Source organism: Monodon monoceros, unplaced genomic scaffold, assembly GCF_005190385.1.
Source record: "Monodon monoceros isolate NGI ecotype Baffin Bay Population unplaced genomic scaffold, NGI_Narwhal_1 Super_Scaffold_16, whole genome shotgun sequence".
NCBI classification, from domain to species: Eukaryota; Metazoa; Chordata; class Mammalia; order Artiodactyla; family Monodontidae; genus Monodon; species Monodon monoceros.
In genome coordinates this window covers 19,139,485-19,161,311 of record NW_021703772.1, presented here as the reverse complement: position 1 = coordinate 19,161,311, position 21,827 = coordinate 19,139,485, and the positions used below count along the sequence as shown (strand labels likewise).

The following is a 21,827-nucleotide window of genomic DNA, read 5'->3' as shown; positions in this document are numbered from 1 at the left end:
GACTCCTTTTGTGCGACCGCCTCCGGCCCAGCCGCCTCTAGCACCCGGGCATTTGGAGGCCGCTCTCTCTTCCTCTGTGAGGCTGGCGGAGTACTCTATGGTTCTGTCGATCGTTCCTCACCCCCACACCCCCTCCTGGCCTCGAGGCCCAAAGAGTACCATCGAGAGTTGTGGAGCAGAGTGGCATAGCCTTCTTGGTGGGTGTGGCGGGAAGTAGATGAAACAACTCGGGGGCCGGGCGAAGCGGCACTTCACTGAAGAGCGAAGGGGTGAAACCATCGAGAGGGAGGGCCAGAGAGTCATGGCGGTAAGGGGCGGGGGAGTGACTGATTATTCCAAACCCCGCTGCTGGAGGCGCGCGCTGGGGTGTAGAGGGCGTTCGGGAGGGGGCTTCTGGGCGACCGACAAGGACCGGGAGGGGGAAGGGCTTTGTCTGTAACCTTCCACGCATACGAATTTTGGAATTCTGGATCCTCTTCTGAGCTTCAGCGGAGGTCACTGCTGTCAGTTCACCAAACTGCGTGCCAGGCGTAGAGCAAAGTGGCAGGGGGGCGGGTGAGGTGTGCTAGAAAAGATTTGACCTCCTACCCTTCGGGATCTTACAGTCTAGAATCAGGTCCTGTCACATTTTATTGGGGGTGGAATTCGAGGAAATCTCCTTGGAGAAAGTAGCAGATGGGCGGGACTTCAACTGGAGAGAATGGAGGAAATAAATTTAAATGGGCATTCCGAGTCAAGAGAACTGCTTGAGCAAGGAAGAAGGAGGTTTGTATATTTGTTCAACAGAGAGTATTAGGAGCTAAGCCATTAAAGGTAGGTGGGCCCCGTATTGTGGAGGCAGAGAAGTTTTTACCTAATTCAGGGACCTGTTGAGAGCCAGTCATTGGAGGTGTTGGAGTAGGGAAAGTAGTGGGATTCAAGCATATCCTTATGAAGAAAGATCTGGACCCCTGTGTAGCAGTTTGGTGAAGCAGGATGTGGAGACCCATTAAGATGCCACTTCAAGAACTAAAATTAATTTTTTTTTTCTTTGCGGGCCACTATTGTGGCCTCTCTCGCCGCGGAGCACAGGCTCCGGACGCGCAGGCTCAGCGGCCATGGTTCATGGGCCCAGCCACTCCGCGGCATGTGGGATCTTCCCGGACCGGGGCACGAACCCGTGTCCCCTGCATCGGCAGGCGGACTCTCAACCGCTGCGCCACCAGGGAAGCCCCTAAAATTAATTTTGAAGAGACAGTTTAGGTGGGAGGTAATAAAAAGCTAAACAGGACATTAGCATGTAAAGGAGAGGAGAGGATATTTGAAGTACGTGACTCAATAGCAAGGCATGAGGTTACTGACAGGTTGACAGAAGACAGTAGCTTCTTCATCCCCTCCTAACTCTGGCCAGTGGGCCCCTTTCTAACTCAGCTGGTCCCAGGGACCACAAAAATTCTGTCCATCCATTATCCTGATGTGAAGCCGGTTATATGGTTCTCTCAGGTTTAAGGAATCTCCAGACATAGTCGTCTGGCAAGAAACAGGTATGAACAGGATAATGAAAGGCAAAATGGGGCAACTGGCCCAGAGTCCCATCCCATTCCAACGCCAACCCCACCCCACAGAGGGAGGATATTGAAGCACACAGTAATGCTGACCTGTCCTTCCTGCTCCCAGCTTCTGCAGGGGGGGAGGGGTGTGTTGAGGAGGAATTTCAGAGTCCATTTTCTAAACTAATCTTGTGCTTTGTCCCATCTCCACTGCTCCCCACCCCCAGGTCTTGAAAATGCCTTGGGGCCAGTAAGATTCAGTGTTTTCCTTTCAAGATGCCCCTCTCAGACTTTGTTCTGGCCCTGAAGGACAATCCCTACTTTGGGGCTGGATTTGGGCTGGTGGGTGTGGGCACAGCCCTGGCCCTGGCCCGGAAGGGTGCCCAACTGGGTCTGGTGGCATTCCGGCGCCATTACATGATCACACTGGAAGTCCCTGCTCGAGACAGGAGCTATGCCTGGTTGCTTAGCTGGCTCACTCGCCACAGTACCCGAACTCAGCACCTCAGTGTCGAGACTTCGTACCTTCAGCACGAGAGTGGCCGCATCTCCACTAAATTTGAATTTGTCCCCAGCCCTGGAAACCACTTTATCTGGTAAGGTTGGGAACCAGAGAGGGCTCTGAGAGTAGAAAAGGAGAATGAGGGGAGGTGGGTTTGACCCATTCGTTCACCTCATTTTGACCATTCTTATTCAGGTATCAAGGGAAGTGGATCCGGGTGCAACGGAGCCGAGAGATGCAGATCATAGACCTGCAGACGGGGACCCCCTGGGAATCTGTCACCTTCACGGCTCTGGGCACTGACCGAAAGGTCTTCTTCAACATCCTGGAGGAAGGTGTGGGATGGCACAGACAGGCTTTATGGGGGCAGGGGGTGGTAGTTGCAGGGATGGGGTCTTCGACATCAAAGGAAGAGAAGCTTGGAGAGGAGGAACAGGAGGCTCTGAGACCATGGTAGCACTGGTGGCTAGGGAAACTGTTTTGGTATATTCTTTTTTTTTTTTTTGCGGTACGCGGGCCTCTCACTGTTGTGGCCTCTCCCGTTGCGGAGCACAGGCTCTGGACGCACAGGCCCAGCGGCCATGGCTCACGGGCCCAGCCGCTCCGCAGCATGTGGGATCTTCCCGGACTGGGGCACGAACCCGTGTCCCCTGCATCAGCAGGCAGACTCTCAACCACTGCGCCACCAGGGAAGCCCGAGGGAAACTGTTTTGGCACAGCTCTGCCTAGTAGCATGGCAAAGAGAAATTATTGGCTTTGTCTCATCTCCCCCCTCCCAGCTCGAGAGCTAGCCTTGCAGCAGGAGGAAGGGAAGACCGTGATGTACACAGCCGTGGGCTCTGAATGGCGCCCCTTTGGCTATCCACGCCGCCGCCGGCCACTGAATTCTGTGGTTCTAGAACAGGGTCTGGCTGACCGAATTGTCAGAGACATCCGGGAATTCATCGATAACCCCAAGTGGTACACTGACAGAGGTGAGAAGCAGCTGGGGTCTTCGCTAGGTTGTTTTTGATGTGGTATTAGAACAGGAGGGAACAGGCTGGTCTTTGTGGCCAGATATAAAGCTGTGGGCTAGCGCTTTATATTTGTGGGCAAATATAAAGCTCTAGCCTAATTCCCATAGACGAAGCGGAGAGAAAAGTTGTCTACGGGAATGATTTCTTCCAATGCCAAAGTCATCAGGCCTCCAAGGAGCAGAGTTGGGCATGAATGTGGACATCTGGGGCAGAGTACATGATTCATTTTAGGTCTTGACAATCATCCCGGCTGTATTCTTAGGCATTCCCTACAGACGTGGCTACCTGCTTTATGGGCCCCCTGGTTGTGGAAAGAGCAGTTTTATGTGAGTAGAGTCAAACTTCCCTTAACCCTCAAACTGGAGAGAAACTGGACTGGTGGGGTTGGAAAGGGAAATGAATGTGGGGAACAGGAACCGGGATAAACATGAGACATGTGGAACACTAGCAGGGTATGGTGAAAGGTTTAGGCCTCCGAGACAAAACTAGTACAGTGAGGAACAAGCAGCTGGGCCCAAGGACCAATTCCCAGGTTGCCCATTACCTGTCATCCCTCCTCCATAGCACAGCCCTGGCTGGGGAACTGCAGCACAGCATCTGCCTGCTGAGCCTCACAGACTCCAGCCTCTCTGATGACCGGCTCAACCACCTGCTGAGCGTGGCACCGCAGCAGAGCCTGGTGCTCCTGGAGGATGTGGATGCTGCCTTTCTCAGTCGAGACCTGGCTGCGGAGAGTAAGTGAGGGAAGTTGACGGAAGGGGGAGTGTTTCTAAATGAGGAACAGTGGAAGAAAGGAGAAATCCAGGGAGCTGATGGAGGACACCTGGGTTAGCAATGAGAGGCCACAAGACGCATTGATAAGTAGGGGGACATGGTAAGTACGGAGTAGAAGGGGATGCTAATTTTAAGTAGGGCTATGATCACTCACGCTTTATCTCTGCCTTCTTCCAGACCCAGTGAAGTACCAAGGTCTAGGTCGTCTCACTTTCAGCGGCCTGCTCAACGCCTTGGATGGCGTGGCTTCCACTGAGGCACGCATCGTGTTCATGACCACCAACTATGTTGACAGGTGAGGAGTGAGGTACTCAAGACTGTGAGGCAAGATTCCACCCCCTCACTATCTTAGGAGGATCAGGAGGTTCAGCGGGACCTTTTTTTTTTTTTTTTTTTTTTTTGCGGTACGCGGGCCTCTCACTGCTGTGGCCCCTCCCGCTGCGGAGCACAGGCTCCGGACGCGCAGGCTCAGCGGCCATGGCTCACGGGCTCAGCCGCTCCGCAGCATGTGGGATCTTCCCGGACCGGGGCACGAACCCGCGTCCCCTGCATCGGCAGGCGGACTCCCAACCACTGTGCCACCAGGGAAGCCCTAGCGGGACCATTTTTGGGGGTGCTGGTGGCACTGCTGCTCATGACTCTGCTTTTGCTGCCTTCTTCTCTTAGGCTCGACCCTGCCCTGATACGCCCTGGGCGAGTAGACATGAAGGAGTACGTGGGCCACTGCTCACGCTGGCAGCTGACCCAGATGTTCCAGAGGTTCTATCCAGGGGAAGCAGCTTCCCTGGCCGAGACCTTTGCAGACCATGTCCTTCAAGCTACAACTCAGATCAGCCCTGCCCAGGTGCAGGGCTACTTCATGCTTTATAAAAGTGACCCTGCAGGGGCAATTCACAATGCGGAGTCTCTGAGGAGGTGACAACTGGGCTGTGCCCAGCCCTCTCCTCCTCTAGGAGATCAATAAACACCTGTCATGCTACTGCGTTCTCTGACCTCCCTCCTACCTTCTGGTGTTGGCACTTGAGGAAAAAGCAGGGGCTATAAACACAGATGCCTTCAGGGGCTATCAGGTGTCCACATATGCAAATGCTGGGGGCACAGCCTGCCTTAGACAAAGGGGGCAGAAGAGAGACTGTAGTAAACAGGAAAGTACCATCCTCCACCTCAAGATATTCAAGTATAGACAGATAGATAGATGTGGGTGTATGCACAGTGGGTTGTGGGTCCTGCATATTCTTTTTTTTTTTTTTTTGCGGTACACGGGCCTCTCACTGCTGTGGCCTCTCCCGTTGGGGAGCACAGGCTCCGGACGCGCAGGCTCAGCGGCCATGGCTCACGGGCCCAGCCGCTCCGCGGCATGTGGGATCCTCCCAGACTGGTGCACGAACCTGTGTCCCCTGCATCGGCAGGCGGACTCTCAACCACTGCGCCACCAGGGAAGCCCATGCATATTCTTCTTAAATGTTGGCCTCCACTAGTTTTCCTTGGAATCCACTATACTAGCTGAGATGTCAGACTCCTCTTTATCCAGACCCCGATTTCTTGGGAGAACAGACTTCAGAGCAATATTGTGGCTACTCTGCCATGCTCGTCTTGCTGGGAATTTAGAAAGAGATCCATACTTCACAGGCTAGGCACTACTAAGTAAGGAAAGCCAAACAAGGCCAATCTCTTTATTGTCCCCCCCCCACCCCCCACAGTACTGCTAGGAACCATCCTCCGGTTCGAGGCTCACGGGCTCCCTTCGAGGACCAGGCCGGTAGGCTCCCCGACCCCGAGGCAGGTGGCGGTAGGAAGAAGCCGGTGTCCGACCCTTGGAGCGCTCCCAGCGGGCACAGTCGCGAGTCCTGCGGGGCGGGGGACCCTGCCAGTTGCCATGCCCCTTTTCTTGGGGAGGACCTTCAACCCCTTGGTTACGGGACTCTGGCTTTAGGTCCATAGGCTCCTTGAGGGGCCCCTCAGGAGGTGGCAGTTCCTGGGTATCACTGGTACCTTTGAGGGCATTGCACTCCCCTCCTTTTAGGTGCCTCCGTTCGGCTTGTCTCCAGGGACCTCGACTGGCCCGGGGAGGATCTAGCATAGCTTTCTGGGTCTCGCCCAGCTTTTGCTGATTTGGCCCAGCCCCTGGAATCTTCTCACATGTGTACTGGGAGGCCACAGGCAGAGGAGCTGACAGGGTGGTCTGAGCAGTTGATGAGGTGGACTGTTCTGTGGCAAGGGTACTGGGTGGGTGGGATCCTCCAGAGGCATCTACAGCTGACTCGGGTTCCAAAGGGGCAGGAGGCTAGAAGGAAGTGAGCAGATGCAGTGAAGGGGATGCAGTTCCTCAAAGCGGGGAACCGCAGGCCCCTCACCTAGAATCTGAGCCGACCGCCATCAGCCCTCCCAGGGTAGAACAAAGCTCACCCGAGGGCCACGGCAGAGGGGTGTTGGTAGGAAGGTTGGTGTCATCAGGGGAGGAGTGGGAAACCCTTCCCTCACCTGCTGGAGGCTGATGAAGTACCGGTTACGCTCAGCCTCAAGGTCAATGATGCCCCCCCTCTCCTGCTGTCTCTGGTAGAGCCTCTTGCGCTCTTCTTGCTGGCGTAAGCTCTCTGCATCGGGCTGGTACAGCTCCTGGAGGGAAAGGAGCAGAGTGGCACAGAGAGAAGAATCAACAGGAGAAGGCAGACTCGAAACCCCGGCTCTTCTAGGACTGCCTCAGGAGATCTGCTCAAGGTTCTTGGTTTTATCCCTCAGATTGGGCTCCCGAACAGAGTTTTGGACTTCTGCTGGGGGCCATGGCTTTACAGAGAGGGCCCAGGCAGCTTAAGGCCAATTCCAGAGACCCCATTCAAAGCAGACAATATTTCATTATTCTTGGCTCAGATCAGCAGCGAATTGTCTTACCACGGGCTGCTGGGGTTCAGGGGCCGCTTTCAGCGAGGCAAGATCGTACACGAGTGGCTCTCTGCACACCGGGCACTGCACACCAACGGCCTTCTGAAAAGAGACGTGAAATCGCACCCCTGCTTCCCAGCCTAGGGTGCTTGCCAGCTGCCCAGCCTCATCTGTAGAGGGCTGGGACGGAGGGGCATAGGAATACCTGTTCAGCAGTGAGGGGGAGCAAAGCAGAGGCTGCCTAACTAGAGGTCTGGGAACCCTCTGAAACCATGTGCAATATGCTTACGTGTATGTATAAGGATGCCCCTTTTTCCTGGACAAAGGTGAGCTTTCGTTAATCTCAGAGGTACCTATGACCCTGAAAAGGCTAAGGCGGCCCTGGAGTGGAGGGATAGAAGAGGGCATGAGGTCAAGCGAGCAGGGCCAGCAGGTCAACCTGTTTGGTTGTGGCGTGCTGCCATTCCCGTTCCTGCTCCCGCCCCTGGGCCTGCAGCTCCTGCTCCATGTGCTGGATGTACCGAGCCAGGCAGTGGCAGTGGAAGTAGTGGTAACAGGTGGTTTTGGTAAAGGCCTCCTTCTCCTGGAGGGTAAGGCACTGTGTCAGAGCTCGCCCCAAGCCCTCCACTGTCTGTCACAGCCGACCCCCAGGTCCCAAGAGAGTAACCCACCTGGAAACCATAGAGGCAGATGACGCACTGGCCATGGGGGATGTTGTTATCTGTGAGAATTTCCTTCCCTTTCTGAGAGGAGAGAAGATACTGTTCAAATAGGGAGGCAGGAGCCAGAACTGTGAGTGAAGCTTGTTGACTACTCCCAGGAGTGACTGGCGGGCCGTCTCCCACCGAGCCAGTTTGCCTTGTGTTCATGCATTTCTGTCTTGGTGATGCTCCCTCTGCTTGGAATCAATCCTCCTCCCTGCCCACACCCCTCCCCCCAAATCTACCCAGCTTCAAAATCCAATTTAATTGTTTTCCCACTCATTAAGTCACTTTTAACACATCTTGGGGATGAAAATAAAACACCTTCGAGAGAAAAAAAATGTTCAATTAAAACTCACATCTTCTGGGAGGCCTTTCCTGGTTATCCCCCTTTGAATATCACTCCCTCAATGAGCCTGTTCTGGAGTCAGCTTTCAGAAAGAAAGTGAAGGCATGGACGCCCCAAACGGACAGAGAATTCAAAAGGCATCAGGTTGAGCTATGAAATACGCATCTGCACTGTTGTTTAATAGCTAATACTCTGGAATTCCACAAAGTTCAAAGCTGCATCGTGGAGGCCTGACTTAGAAATGCTACAGTGGTCTATGCCCAGTCTGACTCCAGGCCACCCACCTTCATTCTTTTCTGAACATTTTTCTTAAAAACTCAAAGTAGAGGAAAACAAGACTGTATTTGTGTTTTTGATCTCAAACAACAAAAGTTAGCTGTGTATATTAACTTGTAGCTCTAGGCATAGTTTCATGTGGGTCGTTTCCTTTACTAGGGTAGAAACTCTTTGAGGAAAAGAACCATGACTTTTTCTAGTCAGCTCCAATGACAGACTAGCCTTCAAATGTTCATTTATGGCTAGACCCTCCAGGTAAGATCTCTTGCCATTTTCAGTTGCCAATGCCAAGAGAACTTGGCATTGGCAATTGAAATGCACTGATAATGAAGCAAGAAAAATTCAAGTTAAAGAGGAAAAAAATTTTTCTGTCACGATGCTGGAATAGGCAACTTGGAGAAGCTATGGAACTGTCTTTGGGGAGATTTTTTGAAACAGAAGAGAGTCTCACCTTTCTGGGGCAGTTTAGGCTTACCTAAACAAGAACTAAATGAATGTCTCTAGACATATTTAAGATTCTAGGCCCATGGCCTCCCTTGAAAGAAACTGCTCTAGCTGGAAGGTAAGGACATTTCCCCAGGCTAGCACACCTCTCACCTCGATGAGTTCATAGAGCATGGCAGTACCCAGCCCAGCCTCAGCCATGTGGCTCAGCGCCTGTGAGATCCTGTGGGGAGAGGGCAAAGCAAACATTAGGCCTGCCCCCTTCCCCCACCAGACTGAGCTGTATCCCAAATTTTCGCTGCACTGACCAGCCCGACTTACTTGTGGATCTGTTCATCTGAGAGTCCTCGGGGGTTACGGATAGAGATCTGTGGCACCTCGTGGGGATACTAGAGAGAGAAAATACCACGCTACTGCTAATGCACTCCACCCCAAGGCCTCTCCCCTCCCTCCCTTTGCTGCCATAAAGTAGAGGCCTCACCTGTGCTGGGACCCGAAGCACCAGAGTGAAGCAGACATACTGTGAATCCTGGTCTTCTGCAGTGGCGGGGTGCAGGGTGATGCAGATCTCCCATGATGATGATCTGCAGGTGGATGAAGTGGAGACCTGGGATGTGACTGGGCAGGGACTTGAGAGCTGGGGAGGATGGGGGTGAGAGAGTAAAGCGGGCAGAGGAAGTGAGCATCAGGCTCTTTCTTTGGGGTGATTAAAGGAATAGACTGTCTACATGACAGAAATATTATCTCAAATCAAGGCCCACAGATACTGCATGGAATCCTCTTACTACCAAGGGGACTCCTGCCCACCTCTAGTTGAATACGTACCTGCCATTTCCTTTGACCACCTGTAGTTCATCCAGATAGATAGACTCTAACACTTCAACTTCAGAGGGAAGGACCCTAGAGAGACAGAGGAGATTGACTTACCATTACAACTTTCCCTAGTAAAGCCTACTAAGGCCCATGAAGGCTGGCTTTGTAGAAAAATGGCAATCTGCATGAGTGCTGGCAATCTGCATGAGTGCATTCTCTTGCTAACCTCCATAAAAATGGGGGAAACATGTTTCCTTAATTTGTCAAGTGGCCAGGTAGAAAGCACAGGAATCAGTTTTACAGATCATTTCTGCCAATAGATGAGGAAACAGATTCCCAAGAAGGTGAAAAGACTAGCCCAAATCTCAAGGCTTGAGGCAGGACTGAGACACAAGCTAGGTTTCCTGACTCCCTGTTTAAGTTTCATTGTACTGTTGGTTGTTCCTTAGTGGCCATCTCTCTGACCCAGAAATATGACATCTATTGATTAGCATTAAGGTTACCAATACCACTCCTGGCTTTCCCTACACCGTTCATGGATCCCAGTGTCTACACACACTGCCAATACCAGTCACTGTAAACCTCCTCAAAGGAGATACCAACCTGAATAGAACAGATCTACATGCTGTAAAGGCTGTGCTGTAGTGGAAGAGCCATCAGCCTTGGAATGAGTAACAGGTACCAATCACTTACCAGCTATGTGATCTGAGTAGTTACTTATATCTGTAAGCCTGAATTACCCTGTCCACCACATATAGATATTACCACTCACTCTCCACAGTTATCGTGAGGATGACAGGTGATTTGTTTATGTCAAGTGCCTAATAGTATCTTTGCCATAGTAGCTAGTCTGTGTTCTTTTTTTTTCCTATTTGTATTAACCTTCTCCCTTAAAAGGAAAGAGAGAAGGTTGTAGTTAATATTCAATGTATTTATGATCCCTGCTGTCTGACTGATCTAGATCAACTTGTGCAGGTCAGGATCCAGTGGCCCCTCCACCCACCCGCTCCCCAGTCCAGAACTCTCTTAGGAAGAGAGGTCAGTGTCTCTGCCATCCCTCAGAGGACACACATGTTTAATCACAGAAAGAGCAGTTGTAATGCCACTGAAGATGAGTTATTGGCTTGAGGCCACAGCTTTACCCAGATAATACATGGAAAGATACATACTTGGTTTGCTTTCTTATAGTTATATTGCCCCTTCTTCACCAAGAGCAGGGCTGCCCTAGTGTGACATACATGTGTGTGTGTGTGTGTGTGTGTATACATGTGTATGTGTATATATAGAGGGTGATTCTCCAAAATTTTTAAAGTCTTTTAAAGTCTTAGGCAGACACCTGAAAATATAAAATAGATAACGTAGGTAACAGTTGAGTACTTCTGGTTGACATGAGCGTTGGAGTCTTAGAGCACTGCAGGCTGGCTGTACAATCATTACGGCCCTCACCAAGGCACAACGTGTCCCCTCAGAATCTTAAATTCCCCTGAATAGGTTGAAAACAGCAAGTCTGCATGGTCTCAAAAAAGGCCAGCACTGGCTGGGCTCCCTGAACCAATGAAACACTGAGGTGTAGCCTCCATCAAGAAGCCCTTCAATACTTCACCCACCCTACCTGTGACTTGGGCCCTGGATGTGAGATATGGAATGGGATGGTGGTAAGATGGTGACAATAAAAAGGGGAGGGCTTCCCTGGTGGCGCAGTAGTTGAGAGTCCGCCTGCCGATGCAGGGGACGCGGGTTCGTGCCCCGGTCCGGGAAGATCCCACATGTCACGAAGCAGCTGGGCCCGTGAGCCATGGCCGCTGAGCCTGCGCGTCCGGAGCTTGTGCTTCGCAACGGGAAAGGCCACAACAGTGAGAGAGGCCCGAGAACCGCAAAAAAAAAAAGGGGGAGGTGGAACTGTACAATGTCCTAGAACTAAGAACCTAAGGTTTGGAGTCTGACAACCTGGATTCCTAGTCATAACTATGTACCTTTTGGCAGCTCATTTTACCTCTTCAGGCCTCATTTAGTCTCCTCAGGTGCCTACACCTCAGAGTTATTAATGAAAAGGAGGCTTAGGTATGTTACAAATCCATCTTGATCCTCTCATATCCTTCTCTGAGGTGGATGCCACACCCACTTTTTTTTTTTTTTTTTTTTTTTACAGCTAAGGACACTGATTCATAGAAGCTAGGTGGCCTGGTCAGCATTACACAGCTAATAAAATATGATGTGAACCCACATTTATCTATTTCCAAATCCCAGAGTCCTTCCATGTTCTGGTCCCTTGTGACGAATGCTTGAGAGAAGGACTAGGAGCGCTTTCCGTGAGATGTAAAGCTTTATTCAGACAACAGCCTCATTAGTGCTGTCGGGAAGGGAGAAGGTTGAGAAAAGCCTCAGAGGAAATAGTCTGATCCGAGGGGAAAGGGGGACGGGAATTGGAGGACATTGGTTCTGGGAAGTAAGAGGGACGGGGAGGGGGGCGGAGATCTGATAAACAGGCATCCCCCGGGACCCTGAGCAAATCCACTTCAGAAGGCGAGAATGGGACGGGGTGAAGCCGGAGGATCGAACCTGATAAGGCGCGGCCCGAACCAGCCAGGTCGGCGCTGATGCGGTCTCCTCCGGGTCAGACCAGTGACCCTCCACCCACCCAATCCCCAGTCCAGAACTCTCTTAGGAAGAGATGTAAGCGTCTCTGCCATCCCTCATCCCTCGCCCAGCCCCCACGCGCCCGCCGTACGGACCGTCTGCGGCTGCCGCTAGTCCCCCGGACCGGATCCAGGCGGTCCTCCAAAGCCCATGACCCCAAAGTTACCAGTCCTCCTCCCCTGCAGCTGCCGACGCAGACGCCGCCATGTCTTCTGCGGCCCGCAAGCGGAACCGGAAACAGCCTCCGGGCAGTCGGAGGCGGAAAGTAAAGCAGGGGAGGGAGAGTAGCTCGCGGCCGTTTCTAGGCAACCTCAGACTCCCGGTCCTTAGATGGTCCTGAGGGCCAAGGGATGGCTGGGAAATGCCCTAGGAAGTGCCTATGGGCGGCCCACCGTCTCTCCCACACCCCTGAATGCCTATTCCTCCGAACCTCTGACCAGTTCTAGCGAGTAAAATTGGTAACAATGTGAGTCTAAAGAGACCGGCAGTGGGGGGGGGTGGGACGATAAGTCCCACGATAAGAACGATAAGTCAGGCAAAATACGAAGGCACCCAGAAGGGGCGGGGCTGACGGCCAGGGCCGGCGTCCCTCGGCCTGAAGAGCTTGAAGCTCCTAGGCTTGGGGTAAGAGAGGCGCTCCTGTCCGCTAAGCCGGCGGGCCGAGGGTGTGGGCGGGGGTGCTGAGAAGGTTGTCAGTGGCAGGAACTTTGGGGTGGCTGGAAGGGGCGGGGTCGGTGGGCGAGGCTGGATGGAGGGGGCGGGGTCGGGTGGGTGAGGCTGGGTGGAGAGGGTGGGGTGAGGGGGAGAGGCTGGGTGAAGGGGGCAGTGGTCGGGTGGGCAAAGCTGGGGGGAGGGGGAAGGGGGACACGGGGTCAGGTGGGAACAAGGTTGGGTTGGGAGACAGGAAGAGGACTACGGAAGGCACTCTGCTCCAAGATCTCATCTTTCCATTCTCTACCCTACCTTATTTATGAGGCCTGGATTGTTATGAAAAAAAAGGAAAAGGCAAGGCGGCTAACGTTAACCTTTCTTCCATGCCCGAACCAGGCCTCCCAGATGTGTGGAACTGTCCCTGGAGCTGTAGCCCTTCACCACCATCTCTGTCTCCTTCCTTCTGAGGGATCCTGAAATCTCTGTCATGGAAAAGTACCACGTGTTGGAGATGATTGGAGAAGGCTCTTTCGGGAGGGTGTACAAGGGTCGAAGAAAATACAGTGCTCAGGTGGTGAACAAAGAGGGATATCTCTTGGGTGGTATCCCACACCCTCAACTCCAGTGGAGAATGGGGCCAGAATACTGACCTGTATTCGTAGGACACTGATTCCTTCGTAATTATGGAATATGAGCTCTGAAATTGGATTAATTGGGTTCAAATCGCAGCTCCACCACTTTCTAGCCTTAGAACTATAGACAAGTTACTCAACCTCTCTATGTCTCAGTTTTCTCATCTATAGAATGAAAATAGAACAGCGTCTTATTGGGGTATGAGGATTAAGTGTGATGTCACACTGAATCACTTAGAGCGGTGCTTGGCACCTAGTAAACAGCAATTATAATTATTATTAATATTATTATCTATCATACCATGAAGAAAGGGATAAACCACCTGAACTCTATTCTTCCCTCTTCATTTTTTCTTCCTTCCCTTTCCCCTAAATCCCTTAAATCTTGAGTTCTTTATCCAGTTCTTCTCCCAGAATCCACCAAAGGGATCTATCTGGCAGAGGCTCTTTCCTCCTAGGGTGAGAGCAGGGGAAACCTGGGTAAGGCCAGGGTACCATGGGGAAAGTCGAGTGGGAGACTAGCAAGTATAGTGAGAATTGCTCAAACAATCTGAAGTCTGAGTTCTGGAGCTTTGAGGCTAATGTTTCAATAGTGTGGTTAGGCCTTGACTCTTGACCTTACCGCTGACAGGTGGTGGCCCTGAAGTTCATTCCAAAATTGGGACGCTCAGAGAAAGAGCTGAGGAATCTGCAACGAGAGATTGAAATCATGCGGGGTCTGCGGCATCCCAATATTGTGCATATGCTTGACAGCTTTGAGACTGACAAAGAGGTGCGCTTTGGTTTTGGGTCACTTCTCGCCAAGAAGAAGGGTCCCAGGAATTTCCCATCCTCAAAATGCATAAATGTGGAGCCATTAGTAGCATTGCCTTCTCCCTGCAGGTGGTGGTGGTGACAGACTATGCTGAGGGAGAGCTTTTTCAGATCCTAGAAGATGACGGAAAACTTCCCGAAGAGCAGGTATTCCTGGCTCAAACTTCTTCTACCCATGACCTCTTCTCAGTTTAAGGACTGGTAGCGAGAGCTGAGGGCACTGAGAGTCTCCAGTTTGAAAACTCCCAAGTAAAATATAAGAGTCTAGGTATATGTAGAGACAGTGTGGTGTGACAGTAAAGTATGTGAACGCTGGAACCCAAATCTCTGAGTACAAAGGTTGGGTCTTCCACTTTGTAGCCGGATCTTCTTGGGCAAGTTACTTTAACTTCTCTTCGTTCGCTTTCCTCATTTTTTTTTTTTTTTTATTTCCATTACTCTAGGAGGTGGATCAAAAAAGATCTTGCGGGCTTCCCTGGTGGTGCAGTGGTTGAGAGTCCGCCTGCCGATGCAGGGGATACGGGTTCGTGCCCCAGTCTGGGAGGATCCCCCATGCCGTGGAGCGGCTGGGCCCGTGAGCCATGGCCGCTGAGCCTGCGCTTCCGGAGCCTGTGCTCCGCAACGGGAGAGGCCACAACAGTGAGAGGCCCGTGTACCGCAAAAAAGAGTGTGCTTCCCATGTTTTCCTCTAAGAGTTTTATAGTGTCCAGTCTTACATTTAGTTCTTTTTTTTTTTTTTTTTTTTGTGGTACATGGGCCTCTTACTGTTGTGGCCTCGCCCGTTGCAGAGCAACGGGGTCTTTTGTGTCTCCATACAAATTTTAAGATTTTTTGTTCTAGTTCTGTAAAAAAATGCCATTGGTAACTTGATAGGGATTGCATTGAATCTGTAGATTGCTTTGGGTAGTAGAGTCATTTTCACAATATCGATTCTTCCAATCCAAGAACATGGTATATCTCTCCATCTGTTGGTATCATCTTTAATTTCTTTCAACAGTGTCTTATAGTTTTCTGCATACAGGTCTTTGGTCTCCCTAGGTAGGTTTATTCCTAGGTATTTTATTCTTTTTGTTGCAATGGTAAATGGGAGTGTTTCCTTAATTTCTCTTTCAGATTTTTCATCATTAGTGTATAGGAATGAAAGAGATTTCTGTGCATTAATTTTGTATCCTGCAACTTTACCAAATTCATTGATTAGCTCTAGTAGTTTTCTGGTGGCATCTTTAGGATTCTCTATGTATAGTATCATGTCATCTGCAAAGAGTGACAGTTTTACTTCTTCTTTTCCAATTTGTATTCCTTTTATTTCTTTTTCTTCTCTGATTGCCAAGGCTAGGACTTCCAAAACTATGTTGAATAATAGTGGTGAGAGTGGACATCCTTGTCTTGTTCCTGATCTTAGAGGAAATGCTTTCAGTTTTTCACCATTGAGAATGATGTTTGCTGTGGGTTTGTCATATTTGGCCTTTATTATGTTGAGGTAGGTTCCCTCTATGCCCACTTTCTGGAGAGTTTTTATCATAAATGGGTGTTAAATTTTGTCAGAAGCTTTTCTGCACCTATTGAGATGATCATATGGTTTTTCTTCTTTAGTTTGTTAATATGGTGTATCACATTGATTGATTTGCGTATATTGAAGAATCCTCGCATCCCTGGGATAAATCTCATTTGATCATGGTATATGATCCTTTTAATGTGCTGTTGGCTTCTGTTTGCTAGTATTTTGTTGAGGATTTTTGCATCTGTATTCATCAGTGATATTGGTCTGCAATTTTCTTTTTGGAGTATCTTTGTCTGGTTTTGGTATCAGGGTGATGGTGGCCTCATAGAATGAGTTTGGGAGTGTTCCTTCCTCTGCAATTTTTTGGAAGAGTTTGAGAAGGATGGGTGTTAGCTCTTCTCTAAATGTTTGATAGAATTCACCTGTGAAGCCATCTGGTCCTGGACTTTTATTTGTTGGAAGATTTTTAATCACAGTTTCAATTTCATTACTTGTGATTGGTCTGTTCATATTTTTTTATTTCTTCCTGGTTCAGTCTTGGAAGGTTATACCTTTCTAAGAATGTGTCCGTTTCTTCCACGTTGTCCATTTTATTGGCATAGAGTTGCTTGTAGTAGTCTCTTAGGATGGTTTGTATTTCTGTGGTGTCTGTTGTAACTTCTTTTTCATTTCTAATTTTATTCATTTGAGTCCTCTCCCTCTTTTTCTTGATGAGTCTGGCTAATGGTTTATCAATTTTGCTTATCTTCTCAAGAACCAGCTTTTAGTTTTATTGATCTGTGATGTTGTTTTCTTTGTTTCTATTTCATTTATTTCTGCTCTGATCTTTATGATTTCTTTCCTTCTGCTAACTTTGGGTTTTGTTTGCTCTTCTTTCTCTAGTTCCTTTAGGTGTAAGGTTAGATTGTTTATTTGAGATTTTTCTTGTTTTTGGAGGTAGGCTTGTATTGCTATAAACATCCCTCTTAGAACTGCTTTTGCTGCATCCCATAGGTTTTGGATCGTCATGTTTTCATTATCATTTGTCTCTAGGTATTTTTTGATTTCCTCTTTGATTTTTTCAGTGATCTCTTGGTTATTTAGTAGCGTATTGTTTAGCCTCCATGCGTTTGTGTTTTTTATGGTTTTTTCCCTGTAATTGATTTCTAATCTCATAGCGTTGTGGTCTTCATATTATTTCAGTTTTCTTAAATTTACTGAGGCTTGATTTGTGACCCAGGATGTGATTTATCCTGGAGAATGTTCCGTGCACACTTGAGAAGAAAGTGTAATCTGCTATTTTTGGGTGGAATGTCCTATAAATATCAATTAAATTTATCTGATCTATTGTGTTATCTAAAACTTGTGTTTCCTTATTAATTTTCTGTTTGGATGATCTGTCCATTGGTGTAAGTGAGGTGTTAAAGTCCCCCACTATTATTGTGTTACTGTCGATTTCCTCTTGTATAGCTGTTAGCAGTTGCCTTATGTATTGAGGTGCTCCTATGTTGGGTGCATATATATTTATAATTGTTATATCTTCTTAGATTGATCCCTTGATCATTACATAGTGTCCTTCCTTGTCTCTTGTAACATTCTTTATTTTAAAGTCTATTTTATCTGGTATGAGTATTGCTACTCCATCATTCTTTTGATTTCCATTTGCATGGAATATCTTTTTCCATCCCCTCACTTTCAGTCTGTATGTGTCCCTAGGTCTGAAGTGGGTCTCATGTAGACAGCATATATATGCGTCTTGTTTTTGTATCCATTCAGCAAGCCTGTGTCTTTTGGTTGGAGCGTTTATTCCTTTCACGTTTAAAGTAATTATCAATATGTATGTTCCTATGACCATTTTCTTAATTGTTTTGTGTTTGTTTTTGTAGGTCATTTTCTTCTCTTGTGTTTCCCACTTAGAGAAGTTCCTTTAGCATTTGTTGTAGAGCTGGTTTGGTGGTGCTGAATTCTCTTAGCTTTTGCTTGTCTGTAAAGCTTTTGATTTCTCCATCAAATCTGAATGAGATCCTTGCCGGGTAGAGTAATGTTGGTTGTTGTTCTTCCCTTTCAACAATTTAAGTACACCATGCCACTCCCTTCTGGCTTGTAGAGTTTCTGCTGAGAAATCAACTGTTAACCTTATGGGAGTTCCCTTGTATGTTATTTGTCGTTTTTCCCTTGGTGCCTTCAATAATTTTTCTTTGTCTTTAATATTTACCTATTTGATTACTATGTGTCTCGGCGTGTTTCTCCTTGGGTTTATCATGTATGGGACTCTCTGCACTTCCTGGACTTGGGTGGCTATTTCCTTTCCTTTCCCACATTAGGGAAGTTTTCAACTATTATCTCTTCAAATATTTTCCTGGGTCCTTTCTCTCTCTCTTCTCCTTCTTGGACCCCTATAATGTGAATGTTGTTGCATTTAATGTTGTCCCAGAGGTCTCTTAGGCTGTCTTCATTTCTTTTCATTCTTTTTTCTTTATTCTTTTCTGCAGCAGTGAATTCCAGCATTCTGTCTTTCAGGTCACTTCTCCGTTCTTCTGCCTCAGTTATTCTGCTATTGATTCCTTCTAGTGTATTTTTCATTTCATTTATTGTGTTGTTCATCTCTTTTGTTTGTTCTTTAATTCTTCTAGATCTTTGTTAAACATTCCTTGCATCTTCTTGACCTTTGCCTCCATTACTTTTCCAAGTTCCTGGACCATCTTCACTATCATTATTCTGAAATCTTTTTCTGAAAAGTTTCCTATCTCCACTTCATTTAGTTGTTTTTCTGGCGTTTTATCTTGTTCCTTCATCTGGTGCATAGCCCTCTGCCTTTTCATCTTGTCTGTCTTTCTGTGAATGTGGTTTTTGTTCCACAGGCTACAGGATTGTAGTTCTTCTTGCTTCTGCTGTCTGCCCTCACTTTCCTCAATTTAAAATGGAAATAATAATAATGTCTACCTCATAAGGCTATTGTGAAGATTAATGAGTTAATTCCTGTAAAGTGTTTGAAAGAGTGCCTGGCACAAGTGTTCAATATATCTAGCTATTTTTAATGCTGTTGTTATTGTTAGGCACCTCTAGGTAAGAAGGCCCAGTGTGGTGGCACCAGAGAGGCAGGAAGGGATAAGCGTTGTGGTTAAGGCAGGATTCACCACCAAGGCACAGTGGTTAGCCGTAGGGTTTGGTTGAAGACATTGTCCAGCCATATTCATTCTAGGGATTTCTCTGTACTCTAGCAAGTAGGCCCCCTTCAGGACTTCCTGTCACAGCATTCTGTTTCCTTCCAAGCATTCATCATTATTTGTGAGCCATCATCTTATTTGTTTTGTCAGTCTTGTTTGTTTGTCTGGCTACTTCTCTTGAGAGAAGGGACTTTGTCTTATTTAATAACAGCTAATATATATTGAATGCTAAGTGCCAGGCACCATTCTGAGCAATACGTTACTTTACATGCTTTATCGCATTTAAATCCTCACAATGATCCTATGAAATAAGTAGTATCGTTATTGTCGCCTTATGGGTAGATGATGACTCTGAGAGCCATAAGATAATTCGCATGTGGTCATGCAGTTAGTGAGACTCAATAAATTTTCCTTGAACGAATGAATGAACAAATGAAAGAATGAATGAATAGGGGAGCAAGAACTAAGGAAGGTATCTTGTGAAGCTCTGGAAGAAAGGGAAGGAAGAGAAGATCACATCAGTAGTAGTATTAGGGTGGAGTCTTTGGCTCATCAGCAGACCCCTTCCGCTGACTTCTCCTTTCTTCCTCTCACCTGACTGTTTGACCCCTAGGTTCAGGCCATTGCTGCCCAGTTGGTGTCAGCCCTGTACTATCTGCATTCCCACCGCATCCTCCACCGAGACATGAAGCCTCAGAACATCCTCCTTGCCAAGGGTGGTGGCATAAAGCTCTGTGACTTTGGGTGAGGTGCCTGACCTTCTGTCTCTGCTTCCAGTTCTGCAAGGAGCCTTAGATCATATGCTTGACTTCCTTGGGCCTCATTTTAGAACCTGAGCTGGAGACTGGGATTCCTGCTGGGTCTTGGAAGATGGTCTGTTTGTTCAGGTTGGGGATATCTCGCACAGTGACAGGTAGCAGTGACCAGCTCTAGAGTTTATTATTTCTCTATTTCTCTATCTGTCTATCTATCTCACACAGTGACCAGCTCTAGTGTTTATTATTTATTCATTTATCTATCTAATTTTTGGCCCTGCCCCACTGCATGCTGGATCTGAGTTCCCCGACCAGGGGTCGAACCTGCGCCCCCTGCAGTGTAAGCACAGCATCTTAACCACTGGACCGCCAGGGAAGTCTCTCTTGTTTTTATTGAATATCTTCTTTTTCCATTTTGATTCCATCATCTACTGCAGATTTGCCCGGGCTATGAGCACCAACACGATGGTGCTGACATCCATTAAAGGCACACCACTCTACATGTCTCCAGAGCTGGTGGAGGAACGACCATACGACCACACCGCGGACCTCTGGTCTGTGGGCTGCATACTGTATGAGCTGGCAGTGGGCACTCCTCCCTTCTATACCACGAGCATCTTTCAGCTGGTCAGCCTCATTCTCAAGGACCCTGTGCGCTGGCCCCCCACCATTAGTCCTTGCTTCAAGGTGATGAATACTGAAAGACTGCTTTTGTATCAGAAACCTGTCTCCCTCTGCCCTGTTCCCTTTTCCACAATTTTTTTCCAGAGCTGGGGCTGCACTTTGCAGTTACTTAATTGATGCAGGAGCTGGGGCAAGCTGCCTTGCTTTTGTACTGCAGAGCCTTATTCTGGGAGGGTGATCTAAGGTGTGCCCAACTTGGGAGTAGCAGCCCCTCCTTGGGTCAGGCTGTCCTTTATCAAAATGGAGAGGTAATTTCAAGACACCAGAAACAGATATTGGTCCCTTTACACACTCTCTATTCTACTAATTTCCTATCAGATGCAATGGCCGAATGATTTCCAGATTTGCCAACACAGCTGTCCTCTTCCTGAAAGAATCTTTAGATATCCAAATGGCCATAGCTGATGGGGCTAGCTCACTGATTAGGGGCAGAGGATAGAGATGGTGCCTGTCTTTTGCAGTTAAATCTCAGCAGGCCCGGGTGGGGGTGGGGGGAGGGAGGAAAAGGAATTGACCTTTTTTATTTTTCATCTAGGGCAAGATTTGAGCCTTCAATAAAATTTAAATGCAGCCTTCTCCCAGGGTAAAACCTCATGATAACTTTCCTTTGTTTTATCTAAGATGAAAAGAGACTAGTTTCTCCCCAACCTATTTAGCTGGGGGTGGCCCAAATAATTATCAAAAAGAACCTAAACAAAGGAAGCATAATTGGGTGATATACATAAGATATACATTCTCCCTTAGGGCAGACATGCAGGTATCTCCAGCAAGAGCCAAGGTGTAATGATCACCTTGTTTTAGAACAAGGGTTGTAATCTACTAGTACCTTCTATTCCTATTTCAGGCCCAATTGAGGATTTCCCCAAGGATACCTTATAACAGATGTACCCTTTTCAGACAGCCTCCCTGCCCCTCCACCATCTGAAGACTTGCTGAAAGATTTGTTTTTGAGTGCTCCCAAACACATCTTTACACAATGACTTATGCGTGTGAGTGTGCTTTTAGCTGTAAGTGCCTTTGTTCCTACCCAGCACAAACCAACCACAGTCAAAGGGAGGGCAAAGTGAGCAGTTTGGGAGCCCCTTGAATGTTCGCTTTCTGAAGATGATTGTGAAGGTGACATCCCTCTCTTTCTCTTCGTTTTTTTTCACTTCTTCACAAAGCTGTTGACATTGAGATTTCTGGTTTTACTTTTGGTGTTCCAAAATGTCCATGGACAGGAATTGGGGCTCCCCAGAAGGTGAGGCAGTGAGGTCTGTTCATGATTTCAGCCAGGGAAATGAGGCCTAAGGATAGGATTAGAGAGGGCGTGATTAAGACCAGCCAGCCTGTTGTAAGAATGCACTCAGGAGTCTTGGTTGGCCGATTCTGATGAGTTTGAGAGAGCCTGTGGAGAAGTGAAGGCTGATGGGGTATCCTTTCTCTCCACAGAACTTCCTTCAGGGACTGCTCACCAAGGACCCCCGGCAGCGTCTGTCCTGGCCAGACCTGTTACATCACCCCTTTATTGCTGGTCGTGTCACCAGTGAGTCCTTAGGGTTCCCAGGGCTCTTGCACTTCCCTAGTACTCTACCCAATGCAACCCCTGACCCCAACGTCTGGATCCAACATATATTCGTTTCCCCACCAGCTTGAATTTTCTCCCTAGCCCTTTGCATGACCCTTGCCACTTCCCTTGTAACCCTAGTCCCTCTTTGTCATTTTGTCAAAAGGGTCTCCTTCCA

At 48.4% G+C, this 21,827-nt stretch overlaps 3 protein-coding genes across 9 annotated transcripts in view; 2 read left to right on the top strand and 1 right to left on the bottom strand.

Moving 5' to 3' along the window:
* The first annotated feature begins 48 nt into the window (after positions 1-48).
* On the top strand, positions 49-4,800 carry LOC114896479 (mitochondrial chaperone BCS1). Of its 2 annotated transcripts, none has more exons than XM_029224478.1 (8): positions 49-307; positions 1,757-2,125; positions 2,227-2,366; positions 2,811-3,005; positions 3,310-3,373; positions 3,612-3,781; positions 3,999-4,116; positions 4,488-4,800. In XM_029224478.1, the coding sequence occupies exons 2-8, from the start codon at positions 1,806-1,808 to the stop codon at positions 4,738-4,740; spliced, it is 1,260 nt and encodes a 419-aa protein (XP_029080311.1). In that variant the 5' UTR covers positions 49-307; positions 1,757-1,805; the 3' UTR covers positions 4,741-4,800. The 2 variants fall into 2 exon arrangements, with proteins under 2 accessions (XP_029080311.1, XP_029080312.1); XM_029224479.1 differs by lacking the exon at positions 49-307 and adding an exon at positions 400-813.
* A 666-nt stretch (positions 4,801-5,466) lies between these two features.
* On the bottom strand, positions 5,467-12,159 carry RNF25 (ring finger protein 25). 2 transcript variants are annotated; one of them, XM_029225653.1, is made up of 10 exons: positions 12,088-12,159; positions 9,297-9,371; positions 8,953-9,055; positions 8,793-8,860; positions 8,625-8,694; positions 7,373-7,444; positions 7,141-7,284; positions 6,711-6,803; positions 6,303-6,437; positions 5,467-6,105 (listed from the first exon to the last, which is right to left on the bottom strand). In XM_029225653.1, the coding sequence occupies exons 1-10, from the start codon at positions 12,126-12,128 to the stop codon at positions 5,527-5,529; spliced, it is 1,380 nt and encodes a 459-aa protein (XP_029081486.1). In that variant the 5' UTR covers positions 12,129-12,159; the 3' UTR covers positions 5,467-5,526. The 2 variants fall into 2 exon arrangements, with proteins under 2 accessions (XP_029081486.1, XP_029081487.1); XM_029225654.1 differs by having other exon boundaries at positions 5,470-6,105; positions 7,373-8,694; positions 8,953-9,108; positions 9,297-12,141.
* Positions 12,160-12,497: 338 nt separating this feature from the next.
* STK36 (serine/threonine kinase 36) overlaps positions 12,498-21,827 on the top strand; it is a 28,266-nt gene continuing 18,936 nt past the window's right edge. For 3 of the 5 annotated variants that reach the window (XR_003793987.1, XM_029225650.1, XM_029225649.1), the window contains exons 1-7: positions 12,498-12,545; positions 12,969-13,143; positions 13,836-13,976; positions 14,087-14,164; positions 19,278-19,408; positions 19,857-20,106; positions 21,535-21,628. Coding sequence is in view for 4 of the 5 variants with exons in the window: in XM_029225650.1 (XP_029081483.1) it covers positions 13,060-13,143; positions 13,836-13,976; positions 14,087-14,164; positions 19,278-19,408; positions 19,857-20,106; positions 21,535-21,628 (778 nt within the window). In the remaining variant the exon portion in view is untranslated. Of the gene's footprint in view, positions 12,546-12,968; positions 13,225-13,835; positions 13,977-14,086; positions 14,165-19,277; positions 19,409-19,856; positions 20,107-20,624; positions 21,093-21,534; positions 21,629-21,827 lie in introns of those variants that run through there. The other 2 variants (XM_029225651.1, XM_029225652.1) reach the window with 2 other exon arrangements.